Consider the following 15,451-nt stretch of genomic DNA (forward strand, 5'->3'; position numbering starts at 1 on the left):
GGGCCATCAATGTGTACTTAAATTTACGAGTCATTAAATCATGTTTAATTTGGACTACTCTGTGCATGCTCTTTGAGGTGGTGACCATAGACCTCCATTATATGACTGATAGACATGAAGGATTTGACCTAAAAATATCAAAATTGAAATTACTGCGGAAACAAAGACACCTACATCTTGGATGCCCTTCAGGTAAGCTAAAACATACCAAAAATTAATTTCAAAGTGAACTATCCCTTTAAATATCCCAGCATACCTTTCACCACTAGTGTGCCTGCACTGCTTGCCACTCCAAACTGGTTTCTCGCCACACAAGTGTAAAGACCTGCGTCTAGTTTGGTGATGTTGGATATCCGGAGACTGCCATTATCCAGCACGGAGACTCTAGACAACAAAGTGACATGATGAAAGCCTTACAACTCATTCATACACATAAAAATGGTTATTATATTAGACTGAAGATCAATGAACTTCAGTCTGGACACAGAGATCAATAGGCTATAGGACGTAAATGATAAGACATCATTAAATAATTATACAGGACATTTCCAATTTTAAAATCCCATTTTAGGTAATTTTACTTATAATTTGTATTATAAATGTACATTATATTATAAAATAATATGTATGTACTGTATATTTTACTACTGTATCTCACATTATTGGGTATTTGTGTTTTAACAATTATGTGAAATTAAACATTGAAAAAAAGTCAAACACATTTGCTCTGCTAAAATAGCTCTGATATATACACTTTCAAGCTCTTTCCTCAGAGGATTCTTCAGTAGTTTATTCAGCTACTTTCACTGACAAGGCTTTTCACATCACATAACAACATTGTTCTGGTGAATCTGTCACTATTGAATCACCTTCATGTCATTCCAAACCTCTATTATTTTACTTCCTTTATTCTGTGAAACACAAAAGGTGAACTACTTTTTTGACTGGAACAACCAAGCTTGAAAAAGCACCAGAATCATGACATTGAAAAACAAACTGATTCTGCCACCCAAAATACAAATTTAAGCTTAAGAAAACCTACACTATGATCTGCTAAGTGCAGAAGAAAAAGTGAAAATGAGCTTTTATTCATAGTAGTGTAGAGGCCAAAGCAATGAAAAATAGCGAAGAGACTTAGGACGGGATGTGCTTCATTTACACCTTGACCTTTCACTATGCAGTGGTCTTCACAGCCGAACAAGACAAATCTACTCCCACCACCGAGGCAAACAGACCTTTTTTATGAGCATGCCAATGTTTGCCATGCCAAGAGTTCAGTAAGTAGAATTTTTCGAGTTGGAATCATGTTGACATGAGAGAGCTTTCAGCAGGAATGTCATTTCATGTATTATCTACGAAGGTTTTACTCTAGCTGAGGGCAAAATTACTCCTCCATCAAGCAGATGAAAATGTGGAACTTTTATTGTTAAAAGAAACAGTAATAAACCGCATTTGACTGCAGGTCTTGATGCCCAACCCTGATTTGATGACTATAGCCGCGTTTCCATTCGGCTTATTTTAAACTGAATTTTGGATTGGAATAGCAAACAACTCTTACCGCAGCGCAACACACATTTAAAAACGGTGTTTGAAACAAAATGCTTCGTGGAGTCAACCAATCAGGGGTGCGTTTCCCATATTACTAGCTTGCTGCTTCACTACCATAGTACGATGCATCGTTGGAGAAATCAACTAGCTATTCACAACTGTTTCCTGAAACCCACTGTCGCAAAGTATTGTTCAACCATGTGGTTTCGCACGTGGTGGAGTAATAACTACTTTTAATGAAACTGTTTGGGATCCAATTAATGCTAGATTTTTTAATATAAATTACAGACATGCTATCGGAGGACTATTTCAAATTGTTTTATTACCAGACTAAAATGAATAAAATTATTATTTTATTATCGTTCTTACATAGTAAAGCACGTTCGCACATGCACACTCTTCAAATCTTTTGAAAAACGAAAAGACGTAAATTACATTTGTGTGAATTCTAAATAAAAGGAACCCGTTGTACTGAATGTCAGCTTGCTTGTTTTGCTCAAGATAAGGATTTATTACATCCAAATGTCATGCAATGTATAAACTATGCCTCTAAGCTCGAGAGCTGTCTTTCAATCCACACAACTTTGCGATGCTGCTTGCGAATGTTCGTTGGAACGATTGTTTCGGGAAACACCGACTCGTTGAACTATGCTGATAACAATGGAACTTGCGACTATAGGGCTACAACAGCTAATCGATAAAATCGATTATAATCGATTATAAAAATCGTTGTCAACGAATGTCATTATCGATTAGTTGGTCTGATTACATCACGAGGATTGTTTACTGATGATTGGTTGATTGGTGATTGGTTTACTGGTGATTGACCCCATATACCTCCATTATATGACTGACAGACCAGAACGGTTTGACCTAAAAATATCAAAATTTAAAATACTGTGGAAACAAAGACACCTACATCTTGGAGAAACAGGCCAATAATGATGCTCCCTATCTTACATGCGCTTCATGAGGCAGGTCTCTCTCCCTCGCCGCTCTACCCTGCCGCGTAACATTATCTTCTGTCTCACATGTGCGCTTTTGATTACGTGACTTTGAACTAATTTGCGGGCATCAGGGAACCGCTATCGATATGCCGCAAACACCAAAATCACTCACCTTTCGGCGAAATTCGCCATTTTAAGACCAAAATAGGTGACCAACGTTAATCGTGTACTATATTAAGCCATACTATAGTATAATGTGAGATAGAAATGTATATTAAAGTAATTAAATTCAAGTTGACATAAGCTTTTCCCTCCCCTGCGGCTGTCAGTCATTCTCCATTCGGTGTTCAAACAGCGTCGCGTTCGGTTACGACAGTCAACACGATGAACCTTTTCCAAGTTGATTCAATGTTAATATTATTATAACTGATCCGTAGATAAAGGTCTATGGTTCGCATAAAATGACCATTTTGCTATCTCGCTGATTTTTACGTTGTTTTTCATGAATGTATTTTACAACAATACAAAGAGCAATGTCTAACGTTTTACCAGATTTAGTGCTACAGTTATTGTCTCTTTTTTTGTTCCCCACAAAGGAATGTTTTTTTTTTTTTCACTAAAGGTTTAGATTTTATACAATTATTCTGCACTTGTGATTTTTCTAGGCTAAGTTTTGCTGCTAATCTAGTTAGTGGATAACTCAGCAAAACATTTTTTTTTTTCACATAGCATTTTTGTCATAGGTTATGGTCATATATATATATATATATATATATATTACACTGAAAAAAATGATTTGTGCTGCTTGTTCAAATCGCTTAATTAAAATTAGCTTAAGCAACATACTTGCTTTACATTTTGTCCAAACTTAATTTGATTGTGTCCAATCTGCTTAAATATATGTACAATTTAAGTTTACTTAATCCATTTGTGTTGGATAACATGAATGATTTGTGTTGCATTAACTGAAATTGGGCGGTGCATGTTAATTACCAGCATGCTTTGCATATGTCTGAATTACGAGAGAATAAATGTTGAAATGAAGTGTTATTTTATACGTTTTTGAGAAAATAAGAAAAGGTTAGTGTGTAATTGTGTTTAATGTTCAATTACATTGGAATTATTAGAACCATTTAAATTACAGTTACCATTGTGGAGAAGAGTGGATGATTTGGTTAGGCTGTGGACCGATTCAACTATGTCTATAGCAACTGCTTCTTGCTGATGGTGTATGTATACCTTAGCATTCAGTATGCCACCAAGTACTATTGATTGCTATCTGCAGGCTATAGACTAGATATTGAGATGTGTGACAAACATATTCAATCTTAATTGAATAAATGACTATATGAATTTGAATACCTGAAACAGCCAATCAGGGAGCCTTTTAGCATCACTTTGAGACTACTTAATTGGATAACTTAAAATGACTTAATTCCATGACATTGAAGATACATGAATAAATTATGTTTGTGTAACTTAATTGATTCATGTGGGACCGATGTACACTATCAAATAATGTAAATCCAACAGACTTTTTTTTTTCAGTGTAGGGGTGTAACGGTACATGTATTCGTATTGAACCGTTTCGGTTCGAGGCTTCCGGTTCGGTACGCATACAAACCGAACGATTGCTTGGACCATTTTTCCTGCCGGCAAAATTCGTGCTGACGCGGCCAACACAACGTTGCGCAACATCAAATCACAAGCATAATGAAAGCAGAACGAAACTGCGCTCCTCGTTATGTGCTTCACGGATCGTTTATCAGTTCGGACCAGCAACATCTGTGCAGCGCGAGCCGATCTCGATCAAGCAACACTGTTACCACACCGCGCTAAGAGATCCGGTAAAGAAAAGATTTGAATTCTCCACTGAGGTAATAACATCGCTGCGAGATCTAGTGAATGGCATTCACATTTCTCTGTTATTAACCGTAGATCTCTATTAGATCAAACAGCGCTGTTGTGGAAACCAGGAGAAACATTGTGCCGTGAATGAACTTGTACTTTACGTCCACAGACCAGCAACATTCACCATGGATTTAATATAGTAACACTAACTGGAACCAGTTTGGCTGGAATGGTGAAATGCTTTCAAGTACTTCACACATCTTTTTCCAGCACTTCAAAATTCAAATATTATATAAATAAATATTTAAATGTTATTTTTAATGTGATGACCAAAACATTATTTGTTCATCCTTCAAAGATGACCCCTATTTATATACCTGAAAGTTTCAAGATCTAGGAAAACTCACACTTATTTAAAAATGTTTTTTCTTTTAACAAATGGGAAATTTCTCTGGCATTTCTTTCTTTTTGCTGTATCGAAAACGTACCGAACCGTGACTTTAAAACCGAGGTACGTACCGAACCGTGATTTTTGTGTACCGTTACACCCCTAATATATATATATATATATATATATATATATTATTAGTTGTTTTTCTTTATAATGAAGTTGTCTGTATTAAGTAAATTGTGTTTAACACCCAAAGGAGGGATTATCAGATCATCGAGGCCTTGTCCTGCTCGCCACAACCCTGATTTAGGGTTTTATTTAGTTATAATAAACAAAAAAAATGGAATAGAATTTTTTTGGAATAGAAAGAGCCTTTTGAGTGACTTCCAAATCTGATGATGGCCACGTGAATTTTTTCCTCCAGTGAATTTTATATAGTGAATGTGCAGGGAAACTCCTTTTCCTCGATTTACTGAAGCAAACGCATTTGCAGCTCCACTGGCTCGCTCATAGGCTGTGCTGAGGCAACTGCTCATCCAATGCCGCGGGGGCGTCTCTGAGGTGCGACCAATGAACTTAGCCCTACGTCATTACGTGATCTTCAGTCTTCACGTGCCTTCGCGGGGTTTCAGACCCGTTACACGACTTCCACCAATTAGATGAATTACTGTGGGATTGTTGGATTGTTCAGGATTGTGGGTAATGAAGTACTTATCCAAGACATCGCAAATAAAAGGCATTTATCTTAAAACAAGGTTAGTGCCCCATGAACTTTTGCCGTTTATATGAGCATATACAATCGGCCGTAGCTGGTTTTAAGTCTACCATGCATGGTTACGTTTTAATGGCTTATACCAGAACTGTCAATGGAGAAATTGTATTGAATTCTTACTTGAATTCTTACATATGTTTTTCGTCATCTAAAAATTCATGTTTGTAAACAGATGGAAAATTGACAGGCCTGTCCTGCAGTTCTATGAAGGTTTTGCCCTCCAGGTCACGTGACTGAAAACTACGAATATGTTTTATCTATATTAGTTAATGCAATATCTTACATGACATAACAACAAACAATACATTTACTTTTTAATTTATGATGAAAAAACACTATTACCAATATTTATAAATTAACATTAACCTAAATTGAAAAAGGCTTTACAATCTGCTGTTGTTGTCATCATGCCTAATCAATGTCAACAAATTGAAACCTCACTGTAACGTGTTACCAGCCATTTAACATTTAATATCTGTCGGCCGAAGCGACAGGATCCTGATGAAAAGTGAAAAAAAGTATAATTATGCATGAATACATTAGTGCAACTTTTCCTTATTTATGTACAAACGTGAAAAGCTGGAAACTGGCTACAATCATATTAGCATAGTACAGTCAGCAGATTTCTAACAAGTACTACATATAAAAGCCAAATTGGGCATAAAGAAATGAAAGCGACATTTTCCCTTCCCGCATGATCATTATAGAAGAAGCCTGGAAAAGCTCTCTCTCTCTCTCTCTCTCTCTCTCTCTCTCTCTCTGTAACACACTTCCAGTAGTGCAACAGTGTTTAATGAGAGACCCTGTCGCTCATAGCTGTAGATTGTGGGTGGATGTTAGTACAAGGCTGATGGACAGTGATGGCCACTAATGATTTTCTTACAGCGGCTTCAGACTCAAGAGTTCACAGGTACGCTCTCCATGGAGACAGCGTCATACTGCTTTATTCCTCAGTGGATTCATCTGAAGTGTATGCTAATGATAATCCTGTGATGCACTGCCTTAAATTCAAACTTAAATCATTGATCTGGAGGCATAACAGTGTCTGAGAGGAGGTTCCAAGCTGTCATTTACATGCACATTATTTGCTTGATAAGCCGACAATGCATGTGGTCATGTAAATGCGCAAACCAATTTTCATTTTTTTTTTTTTTTTTGCCCGTGTTCTGTTGGCTTATTGAAGTGCACATGTGTTATGTGTGAAAGGAAAGCATCCTTCCAGCGGATTTACGTGCAGCCCGACAGAGTGTTCAAAAGTTTGGGTTTTTGGAAGAAGTCTCTTGCTTTTCAAGGCTGTATTTGTTTGATCTACAATACAGTAAAAATTATAGTATTTTGAAATATTATTTCAGTTTAAAATAACTGTTTTCTATGATAATGTATTTTAAAATGTAATTTAGTCCTGTGATGCAAAGTTGAATTTTCAGCATCATTACTCCAGTCTTCAGTGTCACATGATCCTTCAGATTCTAATATGCTGATTTGATGCTCAAGAAACTTCTTATTATGTTGAAAACATTTGTGCAGCTTAATAGTTTGTGGAAACCACGGTAAAGAAAAATGTCAGGATAATTTGATTAATAGAAAGTTTGAAACACAGATTATTTTACTTTAAAGGTGCAATGTGTAAATAAGTTGATTATCTATTAACAGAAATGCAATATGACATCCATAACTATGTTTTCAGTGGTGTATAAAGAACTTACTTAATTAACCGTAATGTTTTTATTACCTTAGAATGAGACATTAATAGCTCCATAACCGAGGGAATCCCCTTCTATGAAGGTCGCCATGTTGTGACGTCATATTCCTACCGTAGCCGAACGCGAACAAACAGCGCTACAGAACGCGTTTCATCACTACCTTGAAAGAGAAGTAGCGGAAAGCTGGAAGCTAGCCTTACACTCCGTGAGTAGTGTTTTTTCCCTTGTGAGTGGTGTAAAATATGTAGTTAGGATTGTTTCATGTAACTTAGTTCTCCCTCGCTGTGTTATGGGTTTGTTATGTTGGGGATAGATGTGCTGTTACGTTCGTGAGACAGCTGATGATTAGTATTCATGTCATTGACCGTAAAACAGTACGTTACAGGAATCACTAACCCGTCGATAGAGACTTTTACTAAAGTCTTTTATCACTAAAGTCGATCGCGAAGAGTTTTCAAAATCAGAGAAAAAAGCCTATTGTGTGTAGTAAATAGTGTCTATGGGATGCGGAGATGACATGATTGTAACAGCGCGCGCACTTCCGACCTTTGGACTCATGCAGACGCGTCCCAGCTCAGCCACAGTAACAGCTCATATTAGCCAGCTAAACTATTACTACCCTGTTAGAAAAAAATATATAGCTGCTCCCTCGCTGTATTATGGGTTTGCTACAGTATGTGGGGAGAAATGTGCTGCTGGTTACGTTTGTGAGACAATCAGCTGATTAATATTATTATATTAAATTATATATTAAAACCCTTGATCCTCACCTGACTGGCTTTGTAAACAGTATCCATGATGTGGTTTATAATGGACTGTGGTACAGAAACAGTGACAATGTTACACACTCTTGGCTTACTCTGGCTATTCTCTGCTGTCTCAGCCGACGAGATGTTTGTCCCGTTTTAGCAACCGTAGCTTCTTCGAAAGGGAGGGGTGAGCAGTGGGCGGAGCCCTTAGTGCAAACCTGGTGCAAACTCGCAACCGAACCACTAGATGTCGCTAAAAATCACACATTGCTCCTTTAAAGTGACTTTTGATAAATTTCATGCATCTTCACCCCAAACCATTGAATGGACGTCTGTCTTTATGTGTCATTGTGTTTTAATTTATACATAAATTCATACATAAATGGCTGACAAAATTTCTGAATATTTCAAATAAAATAACAATGCGGTTTTTAGAATGACGTTTTAGTATCAAAAAAACACAATGCTTAAAAAAGTCATGCTTTTTTTGTTATTTTACTGTAAAAGTTCATAATTATTATTTGCTTACAGACTGCCACTGACTTGCTACCACATCGGACAAAAAAAAAATTATAATTAATAAAATTAATTAAATAAACTAAAAAATAATTTTAAAAAAATAATACATTTTGTGATTTAATAAGGTTTAGACATTGAGGTTTAGACATTTCAACCAACCATCTAAAATATCTAAAAATGAGATTTAATGTAGGACACCAACATTTACTGTAAAAAAATAAAAAAATATTTTCACGATTTGTAATCGCAACATTTTTTCTTTCGTCAAATCAACTTAAATAATTTATGTAGTTCAGATAACGTAATATTTAGAGTTTTTGATGATTAAATCAATCTCCTTCATTCTATTAACTCAATTTTTCCATTTCAATGAACTTAAAATTTTAAGGCAACCAGGTTACTTCATTTTTTAAGTTAAACCAACAATATTTTTTACAGTGTTTGGAAGACTGAATATTCTACTAAATTCAAATAGTTTATAAAACCGCTTCAACCATCAGAGGTTGGTTGATTGTTCAAGTACTTTTGATGTTATTCTGTGCCGTGAAAAAGGTGTTTTTTTTGTCTATTTAGGATGAAGTATATGCAAATGCAGCGGCTGTTGTGTTGAGACGGTTTGATGTGAATAACCTTTGATCAGTAACCTGAATCATATTGCTCTCGTATCACTTTAATAAACAAGTTCTTGGCAGACAAAGGGAAATGGGTTGGTAAAAATACCTGTGGCTCTCTCGCAAGGCTTCTTTGCCCTTCCTCCAGGAGATCATCCCGCGTGGAGACATGCGAGGCTTGCACTCAATCAAAACATCTCCACCCTGCCGAGCCAATGTCTGTGCCTTTAGCACACTGTTGGAGAAATCTGGTGCCACTGCTGATGTGAAGAGAAAAACAAGCATCTTACAAAACTGACAGAGAGAAAGAAAGAATGACTCCCAAAAGTGTTTTAAAAAGCATGTACAATGTCTGCATTACAAAAGAAAATAGCAAAAAGTATCATTCGTTTTGAAGAGAAACGGCTCAAGAACAATGACCAAACTAAATATTTCATATTTTCAAGACATGTCACACCAAATGTGGCTCGGAATATGCAGAAACAATATTTTCACAACTGAAAATGTCCTTGTTAGTCCGATAAAAACTTTTATTGTCCGACAGGAATGGTGCAACACACGGACTCTGGGTCGAACATGTATGGGCGAATAATTCCGGTTGCCATTTTACAACATTGGTCGTTTTCAAAACATTCAAAAGTGCATGGACGGGTGAGTTGAAACTCATTATAATATGCAAAACTGTCATCCACTCACAGCAGTGGGCGTTTACTTCCAAGTCTTCAGTGCGAGACGCCCATAAAAACCGAGCGTTTTTCAGCTAGGCTCAAAACTAGGGTACAAAATATCCTATTACTTATTCATTTTGATATTTTTGAATGCAAAAACCAAGCGAATGTCATACGTTGACCTCAGACAACAATATAATAAAATTTTAACCCCTTGAATGAATAGATATTTTAAATGAAGAGTCTAATCGAGTTGATTATAACATTTTTACAAAACTTTTAAAGTCTATACTGTCACTTTTGATCAATTTAATCCATTCCTGCAGACAAAAAAGTAGTAACTGATTTCATTTTCTTTTGAATGCTAGTGTATTTTTGAGTGAACAAATAAACAGGACAAAACAATTCGTGTTATGTCACTGACCCGTGTTCTTCCACACAACCTGTCAAATGTCTACATCTCTATCTGGTTCCCCCTTAGCTACAGTAAATCTAATCATCATCTCATTTTCCAGCGGCGGGCGAGGAGGATGTTTTTAATGCGATATACTCACTAAAGAGCACACTCAAGAGCTCACACTATCCCCCACACACCACTAAGTCAAACCGAGTCAAGCCAGCCAGCCAGCACAAATCTAAAGGCTCTAAAGTGCGAAGACCGTCTACCTCACATCTCCCCCAGGCAGCAATTTCAGCATACTAGACTTTCCTGCCTGTTTGGCATCCATCTGCACTCAGCGCTGACAGCATCAAAGCACCCATTGTGCTGACAAATGACAGGACTAGGGAACAGAGCACTTCTTTCGTCTGCCGCATGATAAAATGGCCTTGAACGTCAACTCCTTTAATCTTCACCGCAGAGATGGGTTTGATCATTGATCCTGTCAAAAGTTATTCTGCTCCTCATAATAGAGGGTCAACTGTTTTTAAATGCAGCGCAAAAGGGCATGGTGAAACTAATGGGTGGTGGCGTTCACTGACAATATGGTTGGAATGAGCTTATGAGGGAACAAAACCCAAGTGCTGGTACACAGCACTGCTGCTTTAAAACAAAACGAACGTTGTATTGTGCATACAAAAATTTGAAAACATACTGTATAACGGCATATGTCCAACTACATATTAGCATAAGAACAGTTGAGGAGCTTTGGAAAATTTCTGCAAAACATTACATTGAGTGTTGCACATTTCACAACACTTTCAAAGTGAAATCCAGTGATTGGCATTAAACGGTTTACTCATTTGGTTGTTGTATGTATTGCCTTTGAGGTATTTTATCGTGACTCATATGTAGGTAGGGCCTGTGTTGATCTTTAGTTACTATGAATTTAGTGATCACTTACCAATGGCTCTGAGTTCAGCGTTGGCAAACACCCGGCCATGACGGTTCTCAGCGATACACTGGTACATCCCAGTATCTGCCAGGGTAAGACTGCTGATGGATAATGCCCCATTTACCACCTGGACCCTGTCCTGGAAACAAAACAACAATCCCACAATGCAACTTAAAACAAAAAGGTTATTATTATTCTTGTTTTTTCTGTATTGGCATAAACAATCAGAAGTAACTTGAGTTACATATTGAAAAACTATTCTACATTGAAATGGATTCAGAGAAATCACTGTGGGAGGCCTGATTTTATGTTGTGGTTTGTTTTATTATATGTGACAGCAGTTGTCCGTGTCTTTTACTTTCGATTTGTATTTATTTTATTTTGTTATTAATGTCTGTTGATTGTTCGCCGGTTCTCGCCTCCTTCTTCCCATTACATCTGAACCTCGTTACACTGGTGCCGAAACCTGGGAAGAAGAAGGAACGTGCTGTCAAAGAGTCCTCGCCACGAAGCAATCCATGGTGCAATCGATTCCGTCACCATGGACGCTCGAGGCGGTGCGCTGGAGTGAGTTGTCGACCGCCTGGGTGCTGGAGGGGCGGCTGCCATCGGTGAGGGAGCGCCGCTGTTCGCCATGGGACAGAGCATAGGGACTCCTGCCGTCTGCCTGAAGCCGAAGGAGCTGTCGCACACCGAGGGCTATCCAGCGCCATCACCAGGCACCGTGGAGAAGATCTAGATGGCAGTGCGTTGTGGGAACCGGACCAAGATTTTTTTCACCGAGCAACCGAGCGTTTTTCAGCTGGGCTCAAAACTACGGTACAAAATAGCCTATTACTTTATTTTGATGTTTTTGAATGCAAAAAACAAGCAAACGTCATAAGTTGTCCTCACAACAATATAATAAAATCTTAAAAGCCAGTGCAAAATTTCCGAAAAAGGAAATACACACGTTTAGCTATAGTTCAAAAATTAATGATAGATTTTTTTTATTATTATTATGTCACAACAACAAAAAATTGAATTTTTGCCTGTAAAGGCCATTGCACACCGAGTCCGAAATTTGCGCACGTAAAAAAAAAAAAAAATTCGACCTCACGTTATGTCAATCACGCTTGCACAACGCCTCCGAAACTTTTGTCCGTCATAAAAAAAATCGGATCGGGTTCGATTTTCTGCGTTTTTCGCATCCACTGCCGGTTTTTTGACAATTCAGAGCCGACTGGAGCTCGTTGCGCACATCATTGCACATATGCGCAATGCTTTCAGTTTCGGATTTCAATTCGATGAAGTGTTTATGTTCTCTTCTCTCGATTGGATTATGAAAGGAAACCTCCCCTTTCACCAGATTGAAATTTCAGATCGATTAAAAGGTGTGATTGAGCAGCCAATTCGATAATTAATGTATTTTGGGTACAATATACAAACAACAGCCTATATACAGCTGTTCTGTCTGCCCAGCGCTTCCACCGGGCCGTGTGTGTGTGTGTGTGTGTGTGTCTCCATACCTCAGACATACTGCCAGTCTCTGTTCAGAACCGATTGGTTCACGGAAATTGGTGTTCTTGTTTTTAAAATGTGGCTCCAGCATCAAACTTTTCCACTGACATTCTGAAGTAAATTTTGAATCGCGACTCCTTGATAAGGAGGTGTTTCCTCTCGGCGCAATTTCAGGATTGGATGGACGCAAACGCAATATTTTCTCTTTCTTCTCTTTTCGATAAGAGAGAGGGCAACAAAATCATCCTCACTGCTTGACGAATTCATTTTGTATTTATTTTTTTTTCCGCAAAGGTTTAATAAATACGCATCGGACTCAGTGTGCAAGGTTTCTGTGTGTGGCGAATTTTTAGGCTGACGAACACGAAAAAACGCATACGAAAATTTTGTACTCAGTGTGCAATGGCCTTAATGCTAAAAATAACTAAATAAATAAATAATGGGACACCACCAAAGTATTCATGGAAAGTGCCTACTATGAAATAATTAACAGATGTGAAGGGAGCAGAACGGAGGATGAATTTAATCCAAGTAGCTGTGGATTGCTGCTGATGGACGGTCCATATGTTGTTTTTTTATCCTGGCCGAACACTTACTCATAAAGCCCCTGTTATGCTGCCATTGTGCCCACTTGAGTGTGAAAATTTTGAATGGTGCATTCAGGTTGAATGAACTGAGATATAAAGGGCTCAGATATCTGCACTCAAGCTGTGCGAGCGGGCACTTCAGAGTCTGATGGCATTAGAGTCTTTATGCCACTTGAATATCATTGTTCCAGTTCAGCGTGGAAAATGGTGTAACTCTCTGCCCATGAACCACAATCTAATATCAATCTGATATCATAAAAAGAATGCTTGAATATCATATGTGTGGTGTGGACTGTAGTAAACTAGAGAAGATCAGTAACGTTACAGCCTCCAGCACCAAAGACAAATGGTGGCATAAATCAGCTTTATGGGGGTAATTAATTAGGGGTGACATTCCACTGAAATCAGCACTTTCCCCCTCGACGGGAGAGCGACATTTGAGTGGGCTGTGCTGCACCAGACTGATTAAGTTGCCCACCTGAATAGACATCACAAAGATTGCCCCAACATTATGGCTATTGGCTTGGCATGCGAAATATTGTTGCTGAGGTAAACATTTACACAAGCAGAGGATGATTTTCTATGGTATCAGGGAACAAATCTAACAATATTTTGAGTCAAATGAGGCATGTGCCATGCTAACCAAAATATGTCATGATAAGGATTTGCTAAAGTTCCTATTAGGTTATAAAAATATTATTTCAGAATTTTCTAAGAACATTATTTCTATTTTAAGCAAACGTTAAGGAAACCATTTTACCATTATTCAAACATTATGGTACCGTTCCTTTTGAATGAACATTCTGAAACAAGTTTACCTAAAACATTTCAGAAAATCCTTTCATGAACGATGTTTTGCGCTAACGCGATTTGCTCTGAATATAGCATTCGGGTGATGGCGGCTGGTAAGGAAATGCAAGACCTTTGTCTGTATATTGTAATAATCAAATAACAAACGACACTCTTCTTACCTTCCTCTGACTACATGGATGACCTTTGGTCTGTAGATTGATCAAATGCTGAGGTAGACGATGGTGACATTTACAAAATGGTAACACCTCAGCTCATTAAGTGTGCAGCCTCACACGCTGAGATCGTGTTTGCTGATCTCTCGGAGTGATGAAACAAGCTCTTGTACATGACTCTTATAATATAGCACAGGACTACTGTGAACCATACAACAACTAAGAGGAACCCAAACCACATCTATGGAAATACTGTACACATACAGGATCCTAAACAAATAAACAACTATTAATGAGCAATAGAATGTCAACATGGCCCTCTTTTTATTTTTACTCACTTCTTGTTTTTTAGAATTGCTGTACATGTGATGTCATTTCATTGTACAGTCTTTATTACAACAACCAATGTTTCACAAGTATTTGAAAAACATAAAAAAACCCACACAAGTAAAGCCAAGGGCTCATTCACACAGAACATGTTTTTTTTTTTAGTTGAAATGATTTAAACTTGAGTGAGACGCTGCAAAAGACGCAAGACGTGAGTGCAACGACATAAAACAATAGAAAAGTAGCGCATTGGAATGGAAACGCGTTCGGTGTGAATGGCACTTAACCGACTCAAGTTGCTTGATTCAGTATTGCTTGTTAAATCTAAAACAACATATCAGATGATTAACCTTCTCTGAGATTTGTTTTCATGATAATCAGATGTAAAGAGTTTTATCTCTAAAAACTGTTTAGCGTATAACGCTAGTTTAAAGGGCATCGAGGGACCCTCATTATGTTACTGTGTTAGTGTGGGGTTATTTTGAGCCTTGTTAGTGGTATCTTTTTATTTTTCATTACTCGATAGCGTTATACGCTAAACAGTTTTTAGATTAATGGCAGTTTTTCATCAATTAATGTTAATAAAACCTTTGTTCACGACACGTTAGCACAAAAACTTTAACATTTTGTGCTAATGTGAACATGTTTTGAGCGTATTTTAACTTTTTAAAAACTTTGTTTAGCATATTTAAACTTATTTTAACACTATTTTTTACATTGGTTCTTTAAATGTTTAGTTTGCCAATTTTTTTTTTTTTTTTTTTTAATGTTCCTGTAAGAGTTAATTGACACAAAAATCAAATGTAGCGTCAGTTCTGGCAGGTCACGTTAGTCAAGCTCGCATCAGCTGACTCTCAGGTACATTTAGGAATATGCAACACATTCTCATCCTTTGGCGTCATATAGGTGATGCCATGTGACATTTCGTCGAAATACTACGCACATGGCAACCTTTAGCATCAATATAACATGCACTGTT

At 37.5% G+C, this 15,451-nt stretch overlaps 1 protein-coding gene across 2 annotated transcripts in view; it reads right to left on the bottom strand.

Annotated features, from left to right (window-relative positions):
* Window positions 1–15,451, bottom strand: part of cntn3a.1 (contactin 3a, tandem duplicate 1) — a 73,442-nt gene that overhangs the window by 12,847 nt on the left and 45,144 nt on the right. For both annotated transcript variants that reach the window (XM_039652946.2, XM_039652945.2), the window contains exons 10-12: window positions 11,103–11,232; window positions 9,201–9,351; window positions 257–384 (exon numbers count right to left, since the gene is read on the bottom strand). In XM_039652946.2, the coding sequence (XP_039508880.2) occupies window positions 257–384; window positions 9,201–9,351; window positions 11,103–11,232 (409 nt within the window). The remainder of the gene's footprint in view (window positions 1–256; window positions 385–9,200; window positions 9,352–11,102; window positions 11,233–15,451) is intronic.

The sequence above is a fragment of the Pimephales promelas genome, chromosome 20 (assembly GCF_988280905.1).
Source record: "Pimephales promelas chromosome 20, fPimPro1.hap1.1, whole genome shotgun sequence".
NCBI classification, from domain to species: domain Eukaryota; kingdom Metazoa; phylum Chordata; class Actinopteri; order Cypriniformes; family Leuciscidae; genus Pimephales; species Pimephales promelas.